This window comes from Lissotriton vulgaris, chromosome 5 (assembly GCF_964263255.1).
Source record: "Lissotriton vulgaris chromosome 5, aLisVul1.2, whole genome shotgun sequence".
NCBI lineage: Eukaryota > Metazoa > Chordata > Amphibia > Caudata > Salamandridae > Lissotriton > Lissotriton vulgaris.
Window position 1 is genome coordinate 1,875,186,302 of NC_141693.1, and position 27,027 is coordinate 1,875,213,328.

A 27,027-nucleotide genomic window follows, 5' to 3' on the forward strand; every position below is an offset into this window, starting at 1 on the left:
CTGTCGGGTATGCAACCTGATTACTTCGAAGTATGAATGAATCATACAAGATATTTGTTAGTCGTAGCTTACTTCAATCAAGACTCTACTGAAAACATTATTAAATGCAAATCCAAACCAACAACAAGATAACAGTAAATTGTTTATCTATGAATTATTCTCATTCATATACACCCTTTGTCAATACATGAAGAATAATTAAAGAATCAAATACATTTTGCTAAACGGCGCATCAAATAAAGTCAGCGTGCTTTTGAGTGTGTAGTGACATATTGTGCACTGGTGCCATAAGATTAGTGACTTATATACAGGTGAGTGAGGGGGGAGGGGGGGACAGGAGAAAGAATAGTTAGGCTAGTTTTATTTTTTTTTTAAACAATTTTATTCGAGATTGCATACAACACGCAGGTCTCTGTAACCGAGAGATAGCTGCAGGACATTTAGGATTCAAAAAATAGAGTACAATCCAACGTTCTGCTTAGATGAGTATCGAACAAAGAAGCAAATACAATCAAAGCAACCCCAACCCTCCCACTTCCCCAACCGCCCCCCGCTGCCCCCCTCCTCCCCCCCCCCCCCCCCCCCCCTCCAGCCCCTGTCGCACGGTCACCATCCCTCGACTCCACTTCATTACATGGAATCTAAACCAAGTGCATGCACCCGTCACCAGCATCTTAACCCACATCCACCAGAGGATCATGATCAGCCGGAGGCTCGAGCCACAGGCCCCTAAAGTCCGCCCAGCGCTTTCAAACCTTAGTGTTTCCGCGGGCAACCCAAGTAACAAAAATCGGCCGCTCTAACCCCATGCAGAAATAGAGTCCCCTCTTCCATGCTACAACTGTAGGGGCTCACGTATTCTTCCAACCTCTGGCCACATCCCTCTTAGCTAGGGTAAGTGCCAACAAAAGCAAATGCCTCTAGTATATGTTCCCTCCTACCCCATCCAACACATGAAGGAGGCCCAGCTGTGGCGTACGGGGAGTTCCCACCCCAGAACTTCAGACAGACAGTCCCACACCCCCTTCCAAAACAAACCTGGCCAGCACAGGACAGCTACACACTGTATACAAGAATGTCCCAACTTCAAGCCCACAACGTAGACTGTCCGGGGATGCTATCAGGCCTGCCCGCCATAAGCGTTGTCTAGTAAAATATACCCTATGAAGGTATTTGAACTGTATAATACCTCCCTCCAATCTTCCTCTTCCAACTCGCCAACATCCGCCTCCCAGGACTCCCATAGCTTCTGTAGCGAGGGGGAACAATACGTTACTAGAGATTGGTATACGTGAGATATTTTTTTGGTCCCCAGGTTTCCCATAAACACCTTTGCCTCCAGAGGGCTAAACTCAGGGAGTGATTCCAACCCCTCCAGGCACGGGGCGAGGGCATGACGGAATTGGAGATACTTAAAGAACTGAGTTGGGGGCATGCCAAACTCCTGGCTAAGTTCCCGAAAGGACTTAAGGGTCACCCCTGACAGTACATCCCCCAGTGTGGAGATTCCAATGCTGTCCCAACCTCTGAAACCCTGTAGAGCATCCAGACCGGGGAATCAACCATTGCGCCAGAGGGGAGTTTCGCCTGTCAGTGTGTTCCACAAACCCATACGCCGCAGGGCATGCCTCCAAATCTGAAACACTAACTGCGTATCAGGTGGTAACGTCTTCCGAATCTGCGCTGCATATAATATAGTGTGAAGCGTATGGGCACGCATCAGGAGGCGCTCCAGAGCGGATGCCGGGTCTCCCCTATCCCTGTACCACCAATCATTTAAAACAAGGAGATGGGATGCCTAATAGTAGGAAAGAATATCAGAGGTCACTAACCCACCACAGTAGAAGGAGAGAAAACAAGTACGCACCGCAACCCGTACTGCGCCTTCGGCCCAGAGGAACTGTCCTAACACCGCGTTCACCTGCCGAAACCAAGGAGAGGGAATGGGATAGGGATGATCTTGCAGTTAATATAGCAGTCTGGGGAGGGCCACCATTTTAAATATAGCCGACCTGCCATAAATGGTCAGCGGCATGCGGGACCATGTTTTAATATCTGCTCGAGCCCGCTCCCACACCGGCACTACATTCCGCTCCCAGGATATTGCTGGGACCTGTAACGCTGAGGCCCAGTCCCCTGCCTGTGAATGTCCCCCCAACACCCAGAGGGTGGATTTGAGGTGATTCATGTAGAGCCCTGACGTCTTGCCAAAGATTTGCATGATTTCCATGAGGCGCGGCCCTGACCTGTTGATATCTGTTCGGAAAAATAGGACATCATCCGCATATAGCGCAATTCTGTCGGACAGGTCCCGATCCCACTCGAACCCCCGTAGCTGCGCGTCCATGCGCACCCATGCGGCCAGCGGCTCCATGGCGAGGGCAAAAAGGAAGGGCGAGAGGGGACAGCCCTGCCGGGTGCCTCGCCCAATGTTGAATCTGGAGGAGATAGCCCCTGCCACCCTGACCGAGGCAGTCAGGTCGGTATGCAGCAGCCGTATATACGACAGGAAGTGGGGACCCAAATTAAGCCGCGGCAAGACGGCGAATAAATACACCCAGCTCAGCGAGTCAAACGCCCTGTCCATATCGGCCAACAGGAGCGCCGCCGGCTCCCCGGACTGCTGCCCGTGCCACATGCGCTCTTCGAATGTTATGCCTGGTCGCCATCTGGGGCATAAAGCCAGCCTGGTCTGGGTGGATAAGATCAGCCACATAGGGTAGGAGTCGATTGGCCAGCGTTTTGGCCAGAATCTTTGCTTTAATGGCACCTGGCGGGGGAGAGCCATCGACACTCCTCTCTCCCATTGACCTGCCAAGTGGTCCGTTCACCTCCTGGGTGGATGGTGGTGCCTCGATGTCGGGGCCTGGCGAGGCCCAGGGTTGGGGTCGAGCTGAGGCCACGCGTCCTCGTGGTGCAGTGTCCAAGATGGCGGCTGGGCCGGGCAATGGTGCTGACGGTGGCCTGGGCCCGTGGTACTGAGATGTTCGGGAGCAGGCGTCCCGTGGGGGACGGGTTGTGGGTTGCTTCTGTGGGTTGTCGGGGTCGTTCTTCTGGTGACACCGGGAGAGCCGGCGTCCGGGCTCTGTCATGCGGGGAGGGAGCGAGCCCTTCACGAGGCCTGTCCAACAGTATGATTCATGTTGCTCTGGGGGACGGCCAGGCTCGTGGAAGACAACCACTTCTGCGTGTCGCCAGTCAGGGGGAAGGCTGCCCCGCTCCCTAGCTTCCTCCACAGCCACTCTATAGTGGAACCCGAGCTGCACGTGGTATTTCCTGTAGAATTCACTGGGGAACCCGTTGGGCACGGGCGCCTTACCAGTGTTAAGCTCGCCCAGTGCTGTGCCCAGTTCCTCCTCTGTCAATGGGAGCTCCAGACGATCCCGCACCTCATCCGAAACCGCGCGTGGCGGCAGATCAGCCAGGAATTTATCCACTACGTCGGCGGGGAGACATTCATTCGGGGCATATAGACTAGCGTAATAGGCGGCAAATCCTTCTGCCAATGCTGGGGGATCCGGGACCGGGGTCCCCTCATCTAATATCCGAGGCAGGGGCTGGGCCTGGAACGTGCCCTGACAGAGCCGGTGGAGCATCGACCCGAATTTATCCCCCCATTGGTAGATCCGGCTGCGTCTAGCAAGCCATATCCGTTTGGCTTCATCCATCAGCATGGACGCATCAGATTGCTGTGCCAGGAGGAGCAGCCCCGCCGCGTGCGCCCCATCCTCCGTACTCCCTAGGAGCTCTAATGCTGCAATTTTGGCCTCAGCCCGAACCAGGTCCTCCCTGCGTTTCTTCCCCGCTGCTGCGCACCATGCTATATCCACCCCTCTAAGTGTTGGCTTCATGGACTCCCATACTGTGCTCACCTCCACCACAGATCCCACATTCTCAGTCAGGAAGTGGGCGATGGCCTCACCCATATGTTTCTGGTAGTCTGGCTGCTGTAGGTGCCACCTGAATGGTTGCCGCCCTTTATCCATGCAAACATCCAGGGTGGTAGGGGAATGAACCGAGAGCCCGCTTGGCAGGAGGTCTGCTGCCTCCACCCTATGGATCGCTACTCCGGGGATCGTTTGGCCAGTTTGATAATCAATTGTATTTAATCCAGTATTCCACTTCCGTTGGCTTGTGTTTACTGACAGTAAACACAATCCAACTGAAGTGGCATACTGGATTAATCTTATGTCACCAGTGCACAATATGTCACTACGCACTCAAAAGCACGCTCACTTTATTTGATGCGCCGTTTAGCAAAATGTACTTGATTCTTTCATTATTCTTCATGTATTGACAAAGGGTGTTTAAGAATAAGAATAATTCATAGATACATTTTCTTTTACTGTTACCTTGTTGTTGGGTTGGATTTGCATTTAATAATATTTTCAGTAGAGTCTTGATTGAAGTAAGCTTCGACTAACAAATATCTTGCATGATTCATTCACACTTTGAAGTAATCGGGTTGCATACCCGACAGAACCATTGTATATACTAAATGGTATTGCCCAGGTACTGAGGGGCAATGGGTTACCCCGTAGCAGTTTACATTCCTGGGTACTGTAGGAGCACAGGGCTTATGCACCTGTTCCCTCACCACTGCCATAGGGCACCAAGCTCGAGGGGCGACTGATGTATGCCTGGGCAGTGGGTTTGTGGCATGGCACACAGGGATGTCTGCCATGTCTACTTTTTGTTTAGTTTCGTACTTAGGCACTCAGCCTGCAAAGGCAGTGTGTGGGTACCAGGGTACTGGGCCCGTAAGGGTGGCACAATAAGTGCTGCAGCCCTTAGGGGTCTCCTCTGGTCAACATACCTAGGGTGCCATTTACTAGGGGCTGACAGGTGGCCTGAGATGCCAATTGGGTTTTAGTTTTAACACAGTTTTAGGGAAGGAACACAGGCCCTGGGTACCTGGTTGGCAGGAGCCCAGGGCACACTCAGTCAAAGCACATCAGCAGTCAGAAAAAAGTGGGAGCATACCCATGCAAGAAAGATGGCACTTTCTCACAAGTTAGCTTCAAGCTCTGTTATTCCACCTTACACTACTTTCATACTAGACTGACTGATTCTCCATACTCTGGTATCTTTTATGCCGTAAGTTGTGCCGCCATTCCATCAAACCATCTACCTCGCCCCTGTAAGGAGAAGGAGTCTCCATGGCTTGGACCCACAAGATCGCTGATCCTTTTCATAGACCATAATAAAAGCCTCAGGTGGAGGATCCGGTTATTGTGGGGTTCTCTGAAGCGCAAAATTGCAAGGCAGAAAAGATCCATCTCCCGCTGAATCATGCTCTGCATAAAGATCTGATTTGCATTGGCTAAAAAGTAGCTTCCAGAAGGACTGAATCCATAATCGACCAGGGCAAAGATGCTACCACTGTGTTAGCATACAGAGTCCCTACCCTAGACATGTGCCAGGAAGATAAGCATGTTCACGAAGAACTGTTGTCTCGACAGACAGGTTCTCAGAGATGGGCATTTTGCCCACGCGGTCCTACATGAGTATCTGGTTTGAGTCCTCTCACAGACTCCCCATGAATAGGTATTGCTTTTTTATCTATTCAAAAAGTGAAGAACCTGTGACTAGAAGTGTGAGAAGAACAAGTTACTTTCCTTCAGTAACGCTCTGTTCGAGGCATATGGGCTGCAGATCACACATTAGTGCATAGATTGCCATCTGATGGTGGGCCCGGGTGATTACACTTTGTTGTCATCCTTCCTGTTCTTTGATTGTGCTCTATCCATTAACAAGACCCCAAGTATAGGAATATGTACACTGTCTAAAAGGGGGCTTTTTATCTGGGGTCATCAATACTCTTAAAAGCAACTGATATCAGTGCGCTAGAGAGGTGCCTATATTAGCCTCACTCGCCTTTTCCGAAGGAGAATTCACCAGTGTGCTGCTTCAAATCACCACCTTCTGCCACGCAGCTGTTCTACTGAAACGTTTCTAGATCCAGTCTGACACCTGGGGAATATTCAAAAGGTGAGGTATCTGTGGCTAGTTAGTCTCTACCAAAAAAAGTATTACTGAAGGTATGTAGCTTGTTCTGTACTGTGACAAACTAGATTCTTGAATCTAAACCAATGCATGCATCTTATCATCACAGGTAGATACATTATAGACTGAGCATTTATGCACGCAGTAATGTAGGCATACAAAAAAAACCAAGAAAACCAGTTGCAAAATTGCTGCTCTAGATATTGTATTTTTCTTTAAATTGCACATTTATGCAAACATACATTCACACCTTGTTGAGCTTTGTTGATCCTGAAGCCTGACTATGACCCTTTACTTTCTGTATTTAAGGAATCCCAAACCATATACACATGGGAGGCGGACCCCCTCAGTTCAACCGCTTAGAAGAAATGGTAAGTGAAAGTGCATTGACGGAGGCAGCAGTGTTGGTGTTTGTAATATGAAGATGTTTTTTGAGCCTCTCTAATTCCAAAAGAGTGTGCACAGCTACAGAACATGCCCACACAGTATAGGCAGCAGTAGGGAAAGTTCCCTCTAGCCCACTGAGAATGGGTACAACATTGGCAGAAGCAGTGCAAGATTTGCTCAAACCCGTACATCATTACTAGGAGCAGCATGTATACAGAATCAAAAGTAAAATAGAGCATGGGCTGGTGTAGTGAAAAATGAACAAACCAGATACAATACGATAAGCAAAGTTGCGCTCTTTCGTCACACGTGTCTGGTAAAGCAGAGGCAGATGTGCAGTTTACTCCAGTATTGGAACTTTCATAGATTCACATGCCTGAATCATTCCCCATCGGCGAGACGGGAGTCTCCCGTATATAAAAAAGCAATGCTTAGTAGTATAGCAAACTGAAAAGAGGCCTAGGCCCATTTCCCTTTGGGAACCCATAGCCTTTGTTATGTAAAAAAGGCCGAAACTTTTCCCTGAACCAATCAGAGCTCCTCACCCTCTAGAACCCTTCTGAGAGAACCTTCTGCCCCTCCGATTTATCTACTGCACGTTGTGCTAGGGAGTCTCCTTTGAGCTCTGCTCAAACTCTTTACTTCAACAGTATTTTGACTAATATTTGAGGTTTTTCATACTCTAATTTCGTCTACTATGTCGGAGAAGGAGAAAAAGGGATTATTTAGAGCTTGTTCCACCTGCTCTAAGAAGAGGCTTTATACAGATGACCCTCACAAAGATTGCATATACTGCCTCTATCCAGACCATAAGGCAGCAGATTGTAAGGTATGTCGTACCTTTTCGAATAAAACCTTGAGGGATCGTGAGGGAAGGCTGCAGATCTGGGTCCAGAAGGTTAAAGCCAGAAAAGAAATCCTCTCAAGTGAGAGTGAGGAGAGGAGTCTGTGGCGTCTAAGAGATTTCAGAAGAGAAGTAGATCTCAGACACATTCCTCAGGAGAAAGACCTGAGAAGGCCCCAAAAAAGACCACCCCAGGGTCTTCAGGGTGCAGTCCCTCAAAAGCCCCTTCAGTTAAAGCTAAGAGGAAGAAGGGTTCTGCTTCTGAGGTAAAACAAGTGAAATCCGTATCTTATCCACCAAAATCGCCTCAGAAAATCAAGATTACCATCAAACGGACTTCCTCTGCGCCTTCTGAGGAGAAAGGCATTGTTTCAACACGGTCTACAGGACCGTCGACGAAAAAGGTGTCAACGACGACGACAAACACCTGCGTCGTAGACTAAGAAAGATGATGTTAAAGCTGGTGAGAAAACAGCGTAAACGATTTCACAATCGACGGCGATATCGTCGACGGTTTTACCGTCGACGAGAGCGTCGACGAGCGCATCAGGGACGGTTGCGTCGACGGCGGGAGCATGGACGACTGGAACGTCGACGGGAGCATAGACGAGGACGACTACGTCGACGGGAGCATAGACGAGGACAGCGTCGACGGTGACTACGACGATGACTTGGTCGACGATGGCAATGGGAATCTCGTCGACGGGCTCGTCGACGAGGGGAAAAACACCAGAGAAAAGATTGGTGCCTTGGAAAAAGCCTATAACACCAGAAGTTACATCTCCGAGCAAGGTCTCTCCATTGGTGCCATCTCACCTGCTGGAAGAGGAAGATTCGGAGGAGGAAGATGACGAATATGGGTTTGCGAGTAGCCCTTCGCAATTGCAGGTCAAGTACCAGGAGGTGGATTCTGTTGAATATGGGGGTTTTCAGGAACATCCCCAAGAACAGCACGATATAGCCAACAGCGACGTGAGGAGATGAAAAATGTGCCATCCTCTTTGTTGAGGGACCTCCAGGGCATGTTGGAGGATTATAGGAGGAGATACCCAGCGACTCCAGCCACTCAGCAAGTCCCTGAGGTTACTCCGCGTCCATGGTTGGTACCAGGGACACCGGTACGTAGGAGAGAGATTTTGCCGGAACCTACTGCTAGGTCTCCACCACAGACGTCACATCACGATACCTCGGATGACGATCATGAGGATGGGGAGATTGCAGAACCAAGTGCAGAATGGAATGACTATCTCATCCCCTCACCTTCAACTCCTACGCCGAGGCCAGTAGATTCTCCACCGGAGGACATCGGTGGTTTTCATAATTTAATGGAAAGAACCACGAAGAGATTTGCACTGTCCATGACGGAGGAGAAAGCGGAATGTTTTTTATATGACTTCAAGGACTCTAATCGGAAATCTGTGCGATCCCTGCCTATAGTGTCTCACATTTGGGAGGAAGGATTAAAGGTCATGGAAACGCCAGCTACGGTGACGCCGGTTCTGGCCAGACTGGATAAAAAGTATAAGGCACCTATTGATGCTCCAGCTTGCCTTTTGGGTCATCCCAAACCGGATTCTGTGATTACTCAGGCGGCACAAAAGAAATCCAGGAACCCATCTGCTCCGATCACAACACTTCCGGACAGAGAGGGCAGAAGGTTGGATAATGCAGGAAAACGGTTTTCCTTAATGTCTGCTCTGCTGGTGAAAGCAGCTAATGCCCTCGCTATCTTGGGAAGGTACGACAGGCAAATGTGGTGTGACCTGTCTCCATACATTAACCAGGTGCCGGAACCAGAGAGGCAGGAGGCGAAGAAGATTCTCCTGGGAGAGGACTTCGGCAGAAGTCATAGACTGCGCTATGGAAATAGCGACCACAGCTTTTAGATCCTTGGGAGGAGCAGCGGTCCTGCGCAGGCAAGGATGGCTGCGAGCAACGGCGTTTAGGCCGGAGGTGCAAAACAAAATTTTAGACCTCCCTTTCAATGGAGAAGATCTATTTGGAAAGCATATTGATGATACTCTGCAGAGTATCAAGAAGGATACTGATACGGCAAAGGCTCTGGGGACACTGCAATAAAGGAAAACCCTTTTTTGTGGCTCCAGGGGTAGAGGACAGTCCTCGTATAGAGGAGGATACCAACAAGGGAGATATTATTCTTATTCGGCCTCATCGCTGGCTTACCGTCAACAGTACAATCTGCCTCAATCAGGAGGATATACAAAATCAACTCCAAGAGGACGGGGTGGCCGATGGACACCCGTCGGCAATAACAACCTCCATCTTCCGGCTATGTTAGATGCTGCCCTGGATGGAAAGATTGCTCACTATCTTCTCAATTGTCGGAAAATAACAACGGACCAGTGGGTCCTCCAAATATTTCAATTCGGTCACACCCTAGAATTTCTTCAAACGCCCCCTTGTCCGCCACCGATGCACCAGAGAGCCAACCATCTGCATCAACTCCGGCAGGAGATTTGGACAATGCTCCGAAAGGGAGCAATAGAACCGGTACCGAAAGCCCAGGAAAACAAGGGGTTTTACTCAAGGTTTTTTCTTATCAAGAAAAACAAGCTCCAATGGCGCCCCATTCTGGATCTCAGATCCTTAAACACCTATCTCAAGAAGCAATGTTTCAGGATGGTGTCTCTGCAGGACATCCTTCTTTTATTGAACCCATGAGATCATATGACTACATTAGACCTACAAGACGCATATTTTCACGTGCCGATCCATTCTGCACACGGACAGTACCTTCGGTTCTTAGTAGCCGGAAGACCAAACCAATTCAGAGTACTGCCATTCGGCTTGTAGTCAGCGCCGAGAGTATTCACGAAATGCCTGGCTCCAGTAGCGGCTGTGTTGAGGAAGCAAAAACATCAAATATTTCCTTACCTCGACGACTGGTTAGTCAAAGCACCATCAAAAGTACAGGCCAGAGCGTCAACACAGGGCTGCATAGACTTGTTCGCCAAACTGGGATTGATTCTCCACGAGGGAAAGTCAAACCTACACCCAACAAAATTGATCACATTTCTGGGGGCAATATTAGACACGGACTGCAACAAGGCGTTTCCCTCCGAAGAAAGGCAACTAAGGATTGTGTCCCTCTTCCAAGACTTTGTAAAAAGAAAGTCTTTCAGTCCGCAGGTAAAAATCCTTGCTGGGCATGATGTCATCTTGTATTCCCCTGGTGCCTTGCTGCAGGTTAAGGATGCGCCCATGGCAGGAGCTGATCGATCTCCAATGGCGTCAAGTGAAGGGATCCTTAGACTACACAATGTGGGCGACACCAGTGATGGTACAGGCAGCAGAGTGATGGACACAAAAAGGAAATGTGTCTCAAGGTCTGACGTTTCTGGCAAGAGCGGCTCCTGTAGTGGTGACGACTGATGCGTCGCTAGAAGGATGCAGAGCTTTCCTTCAGGACCTTCAAGTCAGCGGTCGTTGGAAGGTGCACGAGCAGCAATTACACATAAATCTGCTGGAGCTCAGAGCAATCCGCTTGGCATTACAAGCTTTTCTACCAAGGATAAGAGGTTTGCTGGTGTTGGTAAGAACAGACAACACTACGGCGATGCACTATGTAAACAAACAAGGGGGAACAAGATCTCTCTCCCTGTCTCAGGAAGCCCAGGAGATATGGAAATGGGCTCTTCAGCAAGGAATATCATTGGCAGCAGAACACCTCCCGGGGGATCAAAACGTCAAGGCGGATACTCTCAGCAGGCTCAAATCCTCCTGCCACGAATGGGAGCTGGATCAGGGGATCCTGGACAGCATCTTTCGAAGATGGGGAACACCGATAGTGGACCTCTCCGCTACAAAGGAAAACAGGAAATGCCAGTACTTCGCAAGCTGGCTTCCCCAGAAGGGATCTGGGGGGAATGCGTTTTCCATGGCATGGTCCGGCGTCTTTGCCTACGGTTTTCCTCCAATTTCCCGGCCGCTGGTGAAGATCAAGAAAGAACCGTGTAGGATGGTCCTAGTAGCCCCGTGGTGGCCCAGACAACACTGGTTCACGGAACTGCTGCTGCTGTCGGAGGACCGTCCAATTCGGTTGCTTCCAATTCCATCGCTTCTGACAATGTCCAAGGGTCAGGTGCTCCATCCGGACCCGAAATCCTTGCGATTAGCAGCCTTTCTCCTGAACACTGAGTTTAGTCATCTGAACATCTCACAAGAATGTAGGGAGATCCTGTCCAAAGCCAAGGCGGCGAGTACCAACAAAACCTACAGGATGAAATGGAAGAGGTTTTGTAAGAGATATAACGCTCACCCTCTTACTGCTGCACCTCATCAAATTATACCTTACATTCTGCTATTAGCAAAGTCACGATTAGCACACGCTTCCATCAAGGTGCATTTGGCTGCGTTATCCCGCTACAGGAGGTCAGGCCCGTCCTTATGGTCATTGAGGATCATCAAGCAATTTATAAAGGGGATATTCAGTCTTTCCCCCAGTAAAGCCTCCACCACCACTATGGAATCTGAATATAGTACTCTCGCAATTGATGAAACCACCGTTTGAACCGATAAACAGGGCGGACCTTAAGTTCTTGTCCTGGAAAGTGGCTCTTCTCATTGCATTGACTTCAGCGAGAAGAGTAGGTGAACTACAAGCGCTCACGATTCAGGAGCCTTTCTTACAGTTTCAAGAGGATAGGATGATTCTCGGGACGAACCCGAAGTTCATTCCTAAGGTGCCAACTGATTTTCATCTGTATGAGCTGTTGGTGTTAAAATGTTTCTTTCCTCACCCTTCAAAAGCAGCTGAAAGAGTGTTGCACTCACTGGACGTTCAAAGATGTATGAAGTTTTACTTGAAAGAAACTAAGGCTTTTCGCAAATCTTCTCATTTATTCGTCGCTTTCAGCACACCCAGGAAAGGTTTCCCGCTGTCAAAGAGGGGAATTGCCAGATGGATTTCCAGTGCGATTATCTACTGGCATCAAGCTGCTGGAAAGCCTCTGAATGCACAAGTTTGTGCCCATTCCACGAGGGCAGTGGCCACATCCACTGCACTGTTTGGAGGAGTGCCAATCCAGGATATCTGCAGAGCAGCGACCTAGGCATCTACGCACACCTTCACCAGGCACTACTGCTTGGAGGCATTTGCAGAGTCGGATGCGGCGGTGGGAGAGGCGGTACTGCGGAATATCATCCAGTAACGTTAAGCCTTTTTTCCATCCCTCCATCCGTACGTTCTCTTGTTGTTACAAAGTCACATTTTATATGTTATGCTTGGTTTTTCAAGTTGTATTGCATGATTATGAAATGATTTAGAGAAATGTGCTTTGTAATCTCACTGCTTGCTATTCTGATTCAGGCATGTGACCAGTTACTTACCTGTAACTTTAGTTCTCCAGTATTGGAAGCTTTCATAGCTTCACATGCACCCTCCCTCCTCCCCTGAGAGGCTCACCTCGGATTTAGCACAAAAAGTGTTATATGCACAAGTGCGCGAAAAATCTGAGGGGCACAAGGTTCTCTCAGGAGGGTTCTAGAGGGTGAGGAGCTCTGATTTGTTCAGGGAAAAGTTTGGGCATTTTTTACATAACAAAGGCTATGGGTTGCAAAAGGGAAATGGGCCTAGGCCTCTTTTCAGTTTGCTATACTACTAAGCACTGCTTTTTTATATACCGGAGACTCCCGTCTCGACGACTGGGAATGATTCAGGCATGTGAATCTATGAAAGCTTCCAATACTGGAGAACTAAAGTTACAGGTAAGTAACTTGTTTTCTTTTCTTCCTATAACATGCACCATACTATAAGCAACACAAATCTACATACAAACACCATTCATAACAGGAATTCTAGCTTATCTAATGCACACAGAATACACAGACTCTGTGCAAGTTGCAAGGTCCATCTCTTCATCTATGCAAGCTTTTGTCATTTTGCACTACCAGGTAAAACCTTGCATTTGCGCAAGATTAATGTATTGGCATTGTAAATGCCAGTGTATTTACATTGGATGAGTGTCACAGGCATTGTGATGGCAAGAGAAGTTTATACCTGCATACATAACCACTGATTTGGGTATTCGCCTCTTCTGTTTAATAATCATAAAATGGAATCCCACTCACACCCCAAGCCTTGTGAAGGCTAGCTTACTCACTAGAGACAGCGAAGCAGAACAACGCCAGAGTGAACCAATATCGAGCGGCAGGCGGGATTACCCTCCATATTCTGTGTACTACAGGTTTTGCGACAGCACAGGCGCTGTCTAGGCTCGACCTAAAAATTCATGTTTCCATCTGTAATGCAACTGGTGCTAATGTAAAGCGCACTGATACTTTCGGGTCGAGTTTGCGCAACATAAAACTGCCCAAAAAAAATGTGAGATGGAAAAAATATCAGCTGATGAACTTGAAACATTACAAGGCTTTTGGCCTGCTGATGTAAATGTTGCAAGCCGTGAATCCTTTCATTAAATTCCCTGGACATATTTCTGCCTGCGTCAGAAGCTGACATCTAGGGCTGCACAGAGAGCTCTTCTCCCGGAGCAATGGGCACCACTGTACCATCACACCTGGGGCGCGTGTTCTGCCAGTGGTCTAATGCTGGTGAAGTGAATACCCTAGACGCGCCTAGCTCACAGAGGGTGTGTGTTCCAATCGGTGGGCTAATGCTGGTTAAGTGAATACCCTAGCCGCTCCTAGCTCACCGAGGGAGTGTGTTCCAGTCAGTGGGCTAATGCTGGTTAAGTGAATACCCTAGCCACGCTTAGCTCTGCAAACAAGCACAAAATACTCTTGAGCAGCCGCTATTATTACCCTAAGTGAAACTTGCTTTTCTCGATCAGTGTGTATTTGAGCCCTTCCTGTCCCCGCTTCCTTCAGATTTCGAAGTAATGCACCACTAATGGCGCCCCCTGAGTGACAGGGTCAATCCTCTGTAGATGTCCCTAAAACAACACCCTGTTCGGGGCGAGTTGCAGGAACAGGGGCGAGTTCACCCGCAGAGTTCAGCTGGCCACTGCTAAACGGCTGACCATTCATCACTGCGGAACGAGGTGACAGTTGCACGTCTCAGCAGGGCGACGGACTACTATGAACTTTCCCCCTGCCCTCCTGCCCTGCAGAGTGCGCCCCCGGAGCTAAACTTAGCCACTTCCAGAAAGCAGCACCTCTTAGTCAAGGGGCGAGCTTGTGGGCACAGGAGGAGGCTAAGTGTGCAAACTGCAGTGCCAACAGTTTGCGTGCAGCTGGGGTCAAGCCTGTGGCACATACAACACACACTCATACATGCACACCGGAGCAGACGCATGTTGGGCAGGAGCAGACCCATTAGTGCAAGGCCTTTCTTTTTAAATCACCTGAACACTGCCCACTCTTCCACCCACGTTAAAATAGGTTTATCCAAAAAGTAGACACTCTATTTTTAAGAAACGTGAAAATACTTAAGCGTTATGTTTTAGGTGCTAACGTATTCTCATACCCTTAAGAGAGTCCAGACAAATTTATTGCAGACACTTCCAGGAAGTACACTATAATCCTCTTCTATAAATCGATGTAGAAAAGAAACAAACTAACAATGAACGCAAAGGGAGAGCACGGCATCGTATCTCGTTCGTGAAAGGCATGATACCACCGCTTTCAGCCAGTTCCACCAGCCCCTGCATAGTTCCTCTAGACAGGTAACAAGCATGCACCATATATATCTAACTCTCTGTTTTTTATCGGCTGCAACACGAGATGCAGCTGAAATGGTTTATTCAAAGTGGAGTGTGATGGACTCGGGCAGTCGGTCCCAATGGGACCAGGCACAGGGCAGGCGGCTAATTCTGCCTACGAACTCATGAACATGTATTTTTTGCAGAGGTGGCCAGAACGAACTGCAAGGTTAGCAGTTTACAGATGGCCAACTTCCAAACTGTGCATTCTTTCTAGCGGTATAACAGCAAACCCGCGACCTGTCGTGGAAAGTGAGACGTGCTGCGCCTTTGGCGCGAGAGGTGCGCCCCTTGGGAAAACAACCGGCAGCGTGACAACTGGCGGCCAGTTTCTTTTCGGACATAGCAAGTATTTGTTTACGAGGCCAGGGACACTGCGAAGACTAAGTAGTCCCAAAACGAAAGAGATACTGACCTACAGAGTAACTAAACTGTAGTTGGTCGGTGCTGCTTCCTACAAAACAGAAGTGACATATCGGATCACCAGCCAATAGTGAGCCAGCTAAGCAGAGCAACGCCAGAGTGAACCAATGTCAAGTGGCTGGCGAGATTACCTTCCATATTCTGTTTACTACAGGTCTTGTGACAGCACATGCACTGACTAGGCTCCACCTAAAAATGTGGAAAAGCAATGCAGCAGTCACATTTGCCTGTCCCCTTCAGGCACAGCTCAGACAGCAGTATTGCAAGACTTCTTGTATATAAACTGCACTGCTCACAGTGTAGTGTAGTGTGAGAAAATGCCTAATTTGTCTTGGTTAACACGCCACTTTTTTCCTGGAAAATGACGTGGTTTCGATTGTAAGTGTAGAGTTACTGCCAACCAGGTCCCCTGTGCCAGTGCTCCTTCCCCTGTAAGTCCCTAGTAAATATTACCCAGGGACCCCTCACCAAGGCCATGCCACTGCAGCTTGCATGCCTTGGTGCAGTGAAAAATGGCACACTGCCTGTGTGCCATGTCCACTTGCACCGCCAAAGATATTGGTAAGTCACCCCTCTAGCAGGCCTTACAAGCCCTAAGGTAGGGTGCACTATATTGAAGGTTTGGGCATATCTGCAGAGGCAGATATTCCCCTACAATATTTACGTCTATTCCTTAATATTGTACATTCCAGGGAAGCCATAGAGTAGATTGACTAAAAACCTGACAACTCTATTTCCCCACTACCATGATGGCGTCACTGAACCCAGGAGTGCTTGGTACCCAACAACTCCTCCTAATAAACCCACACTGATGCTAGTGTTGGATTTATTAAAACATGTACTCAAAGGACAGCTCAGAGATGCCCCTGAAAACCCTCCAATTCTGGTGTGGTCTCTGACTGGCTTTAGGCAGCCTGCCCCCACCAGACATGTTTCTGGACCCCTAGGTCGCGGGCCTCGGATCTCTGAGGCCAGAAACAAATCGCGTCCTGGACTGAGGTGTCAGACCTCCTCCCCCAGGAGGAGCACAGTGCTAGAGAGGGCAGCATCAAAGGCCTTACAGCCTTTGTAATCCTTCTTCAGTTTCTGCTGCTAGCAGCAGATGGCAGCCCCCGTTTCAAACCCCCACTTTTGGTGGAAGAACCTGTGGTAAACCTTATTCAGATTAGGAGTGCCCCCCTTTGCCATCTCCACCCCTCAGGTGCTGGAGGCGTAGTAAAGCACCTTTTTCAGTTCCCACCATCTCCAAAGTTGGTGAGACGTATCCAGTCCGAATTAGGGCTAAGCCTCCCTCCCATAGGAGGGTGGTCTCATAGTGGGTGTAGACAACCCAGGTAAGGAACCCATTGATACTTACCTGTTACTCCCCTAAGTCTAGTATTTAGGTGCTTTCCAGACACTGAAATCAGGTTCCTGGCTACCTACTGTAGGAAGCTGGGTTTCTGTTGCAGTGACCCCCCACCCCACACACACACTTTTTAGCCAGAGTACTGATGCTCTTTGACTTTATGTGCCTTGGGTCCCTGCCAATCAGTCCCAGGGCATGTGTTCTTTCCCAAAACTGCACCTTGTACCCCCAATTGGCTGCTCTCTGGCCACATGTCTGTCCTTTATAAAAGGTACCAAGGGCACTATGGTCATGAAAGGCCTCTGTGGGCTGCAGCACTTATTGTGCCACCCTTAGAGGCCCTCCATACATACATACATACATACATACATACATACATACATACATACTCTCACTCTTTTTTATAACTCCACAGCAACATAAGGGCTTTACTAAAAACTTGGAAGTTTGCAGATGGCAGGCACTCTCCAATCAGGATTAGGGATTGTGTCCACTCCCCCAAATGAGGTGAGCACACCAAGGGTGTAGTCACCCTAAGGTCAATAGCCCGTTGGCTACTGACCTTAACACCCCTTCAAAATACTGTATTTAAGGGCAGCTATAAACTAAGAAGACAGATTCTCACAGAAGGAAGACAAAAGAAGACGCCCCAGCAGAGGAGACTACAGAAAAGAACTGACTTGGCCCCAGCCCAGCTGGCCCTTCTGCAGTTTCTAGAGATCCTGCGCCAAAAGTTGCTTTGTCCTGCAGCCAGTCCCCTCCAGAACCCCTGGGAGGACTGACTGCCTTCAACAAAGACCAGATCTCCTGTGAGCAGCTCTGTTCAAAAGAAACTCCCAAGACCAACTGAGCCTGCTGAGGACCAAGAAACCCGAAGCCTGGAACCACCACTGCACCCGATGCCTAAGGCCCGAATCCGGGTGGCCCACCAGTCCCAGCGAGTACTCCCAGCACTCCAGAGTCTGGGTCCACTGAGGGTTGACCCCTCTAGGACTCCCCGACGTCACCTACAGCCTCTGCACGGAGACCCCCCCCCCAACCGAGAGTGGCCCAGTAAGGAGAAATCCGACCTCAAAAGACACCTCTACATCCAGTGCTCTGTGCCCTGTAGAAGAGAACCTGAGGTGCACCTATGTCCCGAGCTCCCCAACTTACCCGCCCAGCTGTCCGTTTCCCCCAGAAGTCTTACTGGACCGAGTCTGCAGCCAAAATTGAAAACCAGCAACTGGTCTGTTTTGAGAGTTTTTTTTTAACAAAGCTGCCGTTCACGGGAGATCCGGTCTTTGTTGAAGGCGGTCAGTCCTTCCAGGGGTTTGCTAGCTGCAGAGCAAGTTGAGACTTGGGACTAGATCTCTGAAAACTGGATGTATGACAATACATCACAAACTTTTTCAACGCACACCATTACAACGCAATTCTTACAATGCAGGATCCTTTACAACGGAAGCCTTTACAACGCATGACATTACATAGCAGATGCTATCACAACGCATGCCATTACAACGTAAGCCTAGGTAAGTATATTATTTTTTTAACAAATGTAATTAATAAATATTTACTTAATTTTATTTATTAAATACATTTTTGATTAATATATTTGTAAATATATTTATATATTTTTTTAAATAGTGTATTTGTTTAAAAATAATATTTAAAATCCAGTTAGTCAAACCCAAACCCAGCCCTGAACCCTAAAAATACCTCTGTACCCCATAACCCAATCCTAGCCCTGAACCCTAAAAATACCCCTGTACCCCATAACCCAAACCCAGCCCTGAACCCTAATAATACCCCTGTACCCCATAACCCAAACCCAGCCCTGAACCCTAATAATACCCCTGTACCCCATAACCCAAACCCAGCCCTGCACCCTAAAAATACCCCTATACCCCATAACCCAAACCCAGCCCTGAATCCTTAAAATACCCCTGTACCCCATAACCCAAACCTAGACCTAAACCCTAATAATACCCCTGTACCCCATAACCCAAAACTAAATATATGAAATTACTTAAACTAATGTATTTAATTTATTTTTAATATTAAATGTTTAAATAAAATGACATACTTACCAATACTTGCGTTGTAATAGCATCTGCTACGTAATGTCATGCGTTGTAAAGGCATTCGTTGTAAAGGATCCTGCGATGTAATGGTGTGTGTTGAAAAAGAATGCGTTGTAAAAGTTGCGTTGAAACGGTTGTATACCCTGGAAACTGCATAGGGACCAGTAGAGCTGGGGCATAGTCAGTTCTTCTCTGCAGTCTCCTCTGCTGGGCGTCTTCTTTTGTCCTTTTTCGTTGGTTGCAGTAATCTGACTAATTGGTTCAGGGCTGCCCCCTAGATACTGTATTTAAGGGGCGTTTTAGGGGACTCTAGGTCAGTAGCCAATGGGCTACTGAACTCAGGGAGACTAAACCCTTGGTGCAAGATGGCAGGCACTGAAGACTGGGCTTCACTTCGCCACCCCCACCTGAGGGGTGGGGTGTTGCCAGAGGTGGGCATACCTTTTGGGCTGTGTTAATTTTCCCGCCTGTCTTCCTGTTGACAAGGAGAGTAGACAGGAAGGGGGCCTGGTTCTGATATCAGGAGAGTCTGGGGGTCATGTCACAAAGGCGGCAAGGCCTTTGAAGCTCCCCTTCCACAGTTCTCTTCCTGGCCTAGGGGAGGGTGACCACCTCTGCCCAGGAAAGGCTTTGTTTCTGGACTCGGGGAGCAAAGACTCCCACCCCAGGAGTCCAGAAACATGTTATGTGGTGGAAGGCTGGTGTGTACCAGTCAGGGAACTCACCAGAGGCTGGTCGTTTTTCAGGGGGCATCTCTTAAGATCCCATCTGAGTGCATTTTTCATTATATCACTCAATGGCATCAGTGTGGGTTTAATCTGCTGAGACGTTTGATACCAAACTTTCCAATTACCAGTGCTGTGGAGCTTTTAATGACAAACTCCCAGCACCATATACTCTTAATGGCATTGCTGCACTTACAATGTTTAAGAATTGGCTTAGACTTAGACTTTGTAGCAGCACAGGGCTCATGCACCTGTACCCTCACCATTTGTGTTATACACCCATCTAGAGGGGGGACTGACCTATGCCAGGGCAATTGGTTGTAGGCATGGCACACAGGGATGTGTGCCATGTCGACTCTTCACTATGTTCTGCACCAAAACACGCAGCCTGCAATGTTAGTGTATGTGTGTAAAGGTACAGGGCCCCTAAGGGTGGCACAATACGTGCTGCAGCCCTTAGAGGTCTTCCCTGGCCACAGTGCCCTTGGTACCCATGCTACCTTCTACAAGAGACTGACGTGTGGCCAGAGAGGTGCAATTGGGGCTACAAGATAGTTTTGTGAAATGACACAGGCCTGGGGAACCTGATTGGCAGGGACCCAGGGCACAACAATTCAAAGTGCATCAGTAGCGCAGCAAAAAGTGGGAAATATACTGCAACAGAAACCCAGCTTCCTACAGACGTCCATGGCGTAGCAGAGAAATTAAATTCAGGATACCCACTACCAGTAGTAGGATTAGTGAAAGCCTTCTAAAAATGCTTCCTAATATGGAATGTATGTAAGCTGGAATCACTACGAAGACTTTATGAAAGGTGCTTAACAGTCCAAAACCTATGGTCTTAAATAGGTCAACAATCCCTTCTTATCAGACATGTTAAAGATGTGCTGTTTCTCTTCCAGGGGTTACTCATCAATAGTCATAAGCACTGAATTATCTCCGCCCATAAGCAGGAAACCGGAACATATAGCCTAATACATATATATATATATATATATATATATATATATATATATATATATATATATATATATATATATATATATATATATATATATATATATATATATATATATATATATGTAAATAGAGTACATAGTACTAAAAAACTATATACATATACATGTATAACAAATAATATGCAGCCCTAAACCTAATTAATCGGCTAAGCAAGCCACAATTACATGTCTTTCTGTAGTATGAAAATAACTCATAAAATATACAGTAAGAAAAATACATGAACGTTAGTTACATTCTGCAGAAAAAAACCTTTTATTTTCTTCAAAGAAAGTAGGTAATGAAGGGCTAATAGCTTATCAGGCTGCATAAGCAAATAACATCCCTGTACAGAAAAGGGAACTGGCACCTCGCCTTTGCATTTAAGGCCGCTAGAAGAACCCTGCTCCCACCATGCCACACAGGTGACGGTTAGGTCAGTTCTTTTTACCGGCTCTTTTTGAGAGGAACCTGGAACTTGAGCTCGACTGATTTTGACTTTTTTCAGTCAGAATTTAGTTATTTCCTACTTTTTTCGATATTTCTGATATTTGGTGGTATTTTTACATCTTTTCTGACTAATTGGTTGCTATTTTTTAGTCAGATATGCCACCTTTATTCTACAAATGTCCTTCCTGTGGGAAGAAAATGTCTAAAACCGATCCTCATTCGGTTTGTGTGATGTGTTTACCTTCTCACAACACAGACATGTTATCACTGCCTTCAACTTTCCAGAAGGATTTTGAAGGAGAGAGAGAAGATTCGACTTCTTGGTCTTATGGAACGAGAGAAACATCATGCAAAAGGCCCAGGAAGTCCTCTTTCATCTGGAAGGCCTTCCTCAGCCAGAAAAAATTGAAGATCTACTTCTCCTTATGGTAGGAGTAAGAAAAAACGTCATGATGAATCGCCGACGTCGAGACCAGTCGAAAGTGAAAGGTCGAAGTCTAGATCACCGCCGGCGCTGTCGATGTCAAGGCAAGTAGAAAAAGAGAGTCGTCGAAGACATCACCTTTAAGAAGTAAGTAGACGTCGAGAGCGATATCGACGTCGAGACCAGTGACGTCGACGGCAGTAGAATAGACGTCGAAGGTTAGAAGTGGATCGACGTCGCGACCAAAGAAGCGTAAGAGATCAAGATCGCCGTCGAGGCATAAGTCGAGGTTGAGACATGCTTCGGGCTCGAGGCATGAGAAATCTCGCTCGGCGTCAAAGAAGTTACCGACATCCAGAAAGTCGACGTCGATCTCCGCCACCTGTTTCGAGGTCGGCATCGAGGCACTCTAGATCAACCTCTCTGACCCGTCATATGTCTTTGTCGAGGTCAGAGCCGACGTCGAGGACACCGACTGGCCATCAGTGGTCGAGGTCGAATGGTCTGACGTCGGGGGTGTCTTCACATAGATCTCCATCTACCAGAGTGCCTCCTCTTCAGTCGTCTTCGATGGCGACTCATTCTGGTTCGATGTCGAGGGACAAGCAATTAGTACCTGTGGAAGATGTGAATAAACCTGTATCTAGATCTCCTCGCTCAAGGTCTTCTTCATCTTCAATGGGGATCCAGATTATTCAGGTTACAACCGGAGGGCTCTCTGGTGCACAAGTCGCCTCCTGTCAATGTGTCACCTAGATGGCTGGAAAGCCTTCGCCATTTGAAGATGCAACCCAGAGCGGGCGAAAGGCCTCTTGCTAGTAGGTCACCGACGTTCCAGATCTCCACTGAAGCAACGTTCACGTTCCAAAGACCGAACCAGATTACATCGGTTTCCTACTCCAAGGAGAAGGCAGAGGTCTCCTAAAACGTCTACGAGGTCATCCTATAGTGACTATTCTCCTACAATTTCTTCAACACCCCTTCCAGGGTATCTCCTGTGGATGATCTGGGTACTTTCAGTGAGGTGTTATGTCTGGATGCCAGCACATTTAACATAACTATGACTGTACCTCAAGTTAAATCCTCGGTCATTTTTGAGACATTACATCAAAAGTCTTTGGCGAGACCTCTTTTGCCTTTTGTGCCAGGATTATTTGAACCGGTAATGAAGACTTTCTACCTGCCACAGTGGGCTCCGTGCCCTCGAGGATTGCAAAGTAATATAAGGCCCCAGATCAGGATCCTTTATTTCTACGTACAGATCCACCACCGGATTCTCTTATAGTTGCCGCTGCTAGGAATACACATTCTGCGACGTCCATCTCATCTGCCCCACCAGAAAAGGATAGCAGGAACATGGACTCCTTGGGACAGAGAATGTATAATACGGCAGGCTCCGTAATGAGTGGCGAGTGCAGCTGCTTTACTGGGGCTTTACGACCGACTGTTATGGGATTCCTTGACAAATTACCCAAGGAGGGTCAAAAAGATTTCTTGGAAATCGTACAAGGAGGAGGTTTGGTGGCCAATCAGATTATTGGTACGGCGGCCGACTCTGCTGATTTAGCAGCGCATGGTTATGCCCATGGTATCTGTTCCAGGAGATCAGCCTGGCTCCGCCTCACTGGCCTCAAGCCAGTTTCGTTGTCGCTTTCGTTCCAGCGACAACCGTTTTTTTTCAACAGCGAGGGCAAACATCGAACTGGTCCTCACAAAACCAGGGCCAATCTCAAGAGGTCGTAGTTTCAGCAACGCAGACCTGGACGTGGCAGAGGCTGTAACAGACAGCAATCGACAACTTCTAAACAGCCACAAAAACCATGAAAGATACCTTCCTCCAAAGCCGTTGTCAACTCCAGGCGGAGGAAGCATTGCATTATATCTGGACAAGTGGAGGCATTTAACAAAGGACAGGTGGGTCATCGACATCGTTCAGAACGGATATCTTCTCAAATTCAAGAAACCTCCTCCTTCCATTGTTCTAAAAAGTGTTTTTCCCCAGAACCAAAGTTTGCTGCAGAAAGAAGTGAATACCTTATTGAGCAAAAAAGCCATAGAGAAAGTTCCAAAGCCACAAAGAATTCAGGTGCTTTATTCTCGTTTTTACCTTGTAGAAAAGAAAGGTCCCACTGCAGGGTACAGACCTATACTGGATTTGAGACTGTTGAACAGATTCATTTGAAGAGAAAAATTTCGAATGTTGGCACTTCATCAAATCTTCCCTCGGCTTCACCAAGGGGATTGGATGTGTTCCATCGATCTGAAAGACGCATACTTTCATGTGCCAATTTCAAAGAGACATTGCATGTTTCTGAGATTTCGAGTGTCTGTTCAGCATTACCAATATGCAGTTCTTCCGTTCGGGCTGAAGTCAGCTCCCCAAACATTCTCCAAGTGTATGGCGGTGGTAGCCGCCTTCCTTCGGACGCAGAGGATTTTCATTTACCGACGACTGGCTCCTGAAGAGCTCGTCCCCATCTCTGCTGCAGGATCATCTCTCAAGATGCCTTTAACTGCTACTCAAACTTGGACTTCAGTTCAATTTCAAAAAGTCCATATTAAACCCTACACAACGGATTCATTATCTGGGTTCCTTCCTCGACACAGAAAATTTAAACGTGTGTCCTTCGGAGGAGAGGTGGTTATCAATCCGAGCAAAATGCCAGATTCTTCTTCATACAGAATTCCCGACAGTTCGTCAAGTGTTCTCTGCTGGAGTCCATGACTTCGTGCATCTTTATAGTACCAAACGCAAGATTGCTCATGCGCCCACTGCCACAATGTCTAGAAGATCAATGAATGCAGGTATCAGGGTGCTGGGAGGATCAGATAAGTCTTCATCAGGCAGTCAAGGATTTCCTCCGATGGTGGATTAAGAGATTGCACCTAATGAAAGGAGTGCCGTTTCATCAGGATCCTCCAAAACAGACTCTGGTCACAGACTCCTCTCTCCAGGGTTGGGGTTCTCATATGCGCCCTTTGCAAGTACAAGGTCTTTGGTCCGACTCCAAGAGGGGTTACTACATCAATCTGCTAGAGTTAAGAGCTGTACATCTGGCTCCCAAGTCCCTGTTTCTGTCGTTCAAGTCTCAATCCCTCCTGATTCAGACAGACAATACGACAACAATGTATTATTTAAACGAACAGGGAGGTACCCGGTCAAGGACTCTCTCCATGGAGGCCCAAGCCATATAGAACTGGCTTCTGGCAAGGGACTTGTCGATAGTAGCTGTACATCTGCCGGGTTCTCTCAATTCGCAGGCGGATTTTCTCAGCAGAGACTTTGAGGCCCACGATTGGGTTCTCAACGACTAGGTCGCAGGCAACATCTTTCAGGCATGGGGAACTCCAGACATCGACCTGTTTGCAGACGCGGGAAACGCAAAATGCCCCATCTTCGCATCCAGGTTTCCCCAGAAAGGATATCAAGGGAATGCCCCTTTGATAGAATGGTGTCAGAACTTACTGTACGTTTTTCCACCGATCCCATTAATACCAGCAGTGATCAACAAGATGTACAGGATCAACTCCAGGATGATTCTAATAGCCCCAGAGTCGCCTCGCCATTGGTGGTTTCTGGACCTCCTTCAGTTATCGAAGTGCCACACAGGAGATTGCCATGTCACCTGGATCTTCTATCCAAGCAGTGGGGAAAGTATTCCATCCCAACTTGCCCTCCCTTCGGTTGGCAGCATGGCTCCTGAAGTCCTCCAATATGGTCACTTACAATTGAATGCAGACTGTATGGATATTCTTAAAGAGGCTAAACGTCCTTCTACAAATAAGTCATATGCTTTCAAGTGGAAGCGATTCTTCTTATGGAGTGTGGACAATTGACATGATCCCATCCAAGGTTCAGAGCAGGTGATTTTACCCTATTTGCTGCATTTCGCGAAGTCGAAGTCTGGTCTTCAATTTAATTCTATTAAAGTTCATCTTGCATTTATCATCGCCTCCAGAATGTCACCTAACAAGACTTCTTTCTTTAGAATTCCGGTCGTGAAAGACTTTCTGGAAGGCTTAAGGAAGGTGTACCCTCTAATCAGAACTCCTTCTCCTCCATGGGAGCTTAACATTGTGTTGACTAAGTTAATGGATGCTCCATTCGAGCCTATTCATAAAGCTTCCTTACAACGTTCAACTTGGAAAGTTGCGTTCCTGGTGGCCATTACCCCCGCTCCCATGGTTAGCGAAATTCAGGCTCTTTGTTGTAAGGAACCTTTTACTGTTCTCCATGCTAAAAGGGTGGTTCTCAGAACGCATCCTGGTTTTCTGCCTAAAGTAATATCGGACTTTCATATTAATCAGACTATTACTTTACCGACTTTCTTTCCCAATCCTGTGAATCCTCCAGAAAGATCTATCCATTCTTTAGATCTTAAGAGGGTTCTCAAGTTTTATTTGGACAGAACAAAGACATTGAGGAAGTCAGACCGTTTGTAAACAATGGTCCTATTAATACGGGGTCTGCAGCTTCCAAAAGATCTATTTCTAGATGGATTGTTTCTCGTATTCTACTGGCCTACCAGTTTGCCAACAGATCTTTGTCGAGGAGGCCAAAGGCTCATTCTACTAGGGGTAAAGCTTCTACCACAGCTCCCCTAAGAAATGTTTCCATGGCGGAAATCTGTAAAGCAGCTGCATGGCGTTCTGTGCATACTTTTACTCGCCATTACTGTCTTGATTCAGACACACAGGCTGATGCTCAGGTTGGGCAAGCCTCATTGAGAAACTTGTTTGCTAATACTAGCTGATATGTATGTATCAAAGTGGCTTTCTGTTTTCTGCTCGGCCGCTTGGAAGTGGGTATGAGCTTGCTACTCTATTCAGTGCTTATGACTATTGATGAGTATCCCCTGGAAGAGAAGGATAAGTTACTTAACTGTAATCCTAGTTCTCTTCCAGGGGTATACTCATCAAAGTCATAAGCACCGTTCCGCCTCCCCGGTCGAGCAGTAGTAGTTGTTGGATAAGTTACTGTTACGTTTGATAGGCAGGTTCCTACAGGTTTCTATACCGTACAAAAGTACTGACCTAACTGTCACCTGTGGGGCATGATAGGAGCAGGGTTCTCTTAGAGGCCTTAAAGGCAAAGTGTTAGGATTCTCTGAGGCCTTAAAGGCGAGGTGCCAGTTCCCTTTTCTGTACACTGATGTTATTTGCTTATGCAGCCTGATAGGCTATTAGCCTTTCATTACCTACTTTCTTTGATGGAAAAAAAAGTTTTTTTTTGCAGAATGTAACTAATGTTCATGTCTTTTTCTTACTGTATATTTTATGAGTTGTTTTCATACTACAGAAAGACATGTGACTGTAGCTTGCTTAGCCTATTGGTTATGTGTAGGGCTGCATATTTGTTATACATGTATATGTGTATAATTTTTTAGTACTATGTACTCTATTGACATATTTTACACATATATATGTATTGGGCTATATGTTCAGGGGTTCCCGCTTATGAGCGGAGATAATTCAGAGTATACCCCTGGAAGAGAACTAGGATTACAGGTAAGTAACTTCTTCATCTCCGAAATGGAAAGGCAATTAGTTCATACTAGTGCCCGTATCTCAGCTGAGGACCTTGCAACCTGAAGATCACAAGTCTCTCTTGCTGAGGTTAAGGCCACATCTTTCTGTAAAAGCATTGCTTTGTCGGCTCAGCGGATCAAACTGTGTAAA

The 27,027-nt window shown here is 47.4% G+C and overlaps 1 protein-coding gene across 1 annotated transcript in view; it reads left to right on the plus strand.

The window, feature by feature from the left end:
• CASC3 (CASC3 exon junction complex subunit) overlaps window positions 1-27,027 on the plus strand; it is a 300,787-nt gene that overhangs the window by 111,252 nt on the left and 162,508 nt on the right. Inside the window, exon 8 of the mRNA XM_086924376.1 lies at window positions 6,316-6,377. Coding sequence (XP_086780502.1) covers window positions 6,316-6,377 — 62 coding nt within the window. The remainder of the gene's footprint in view (window positions 1-6,315; window positions 6,378-27,027) is intronic.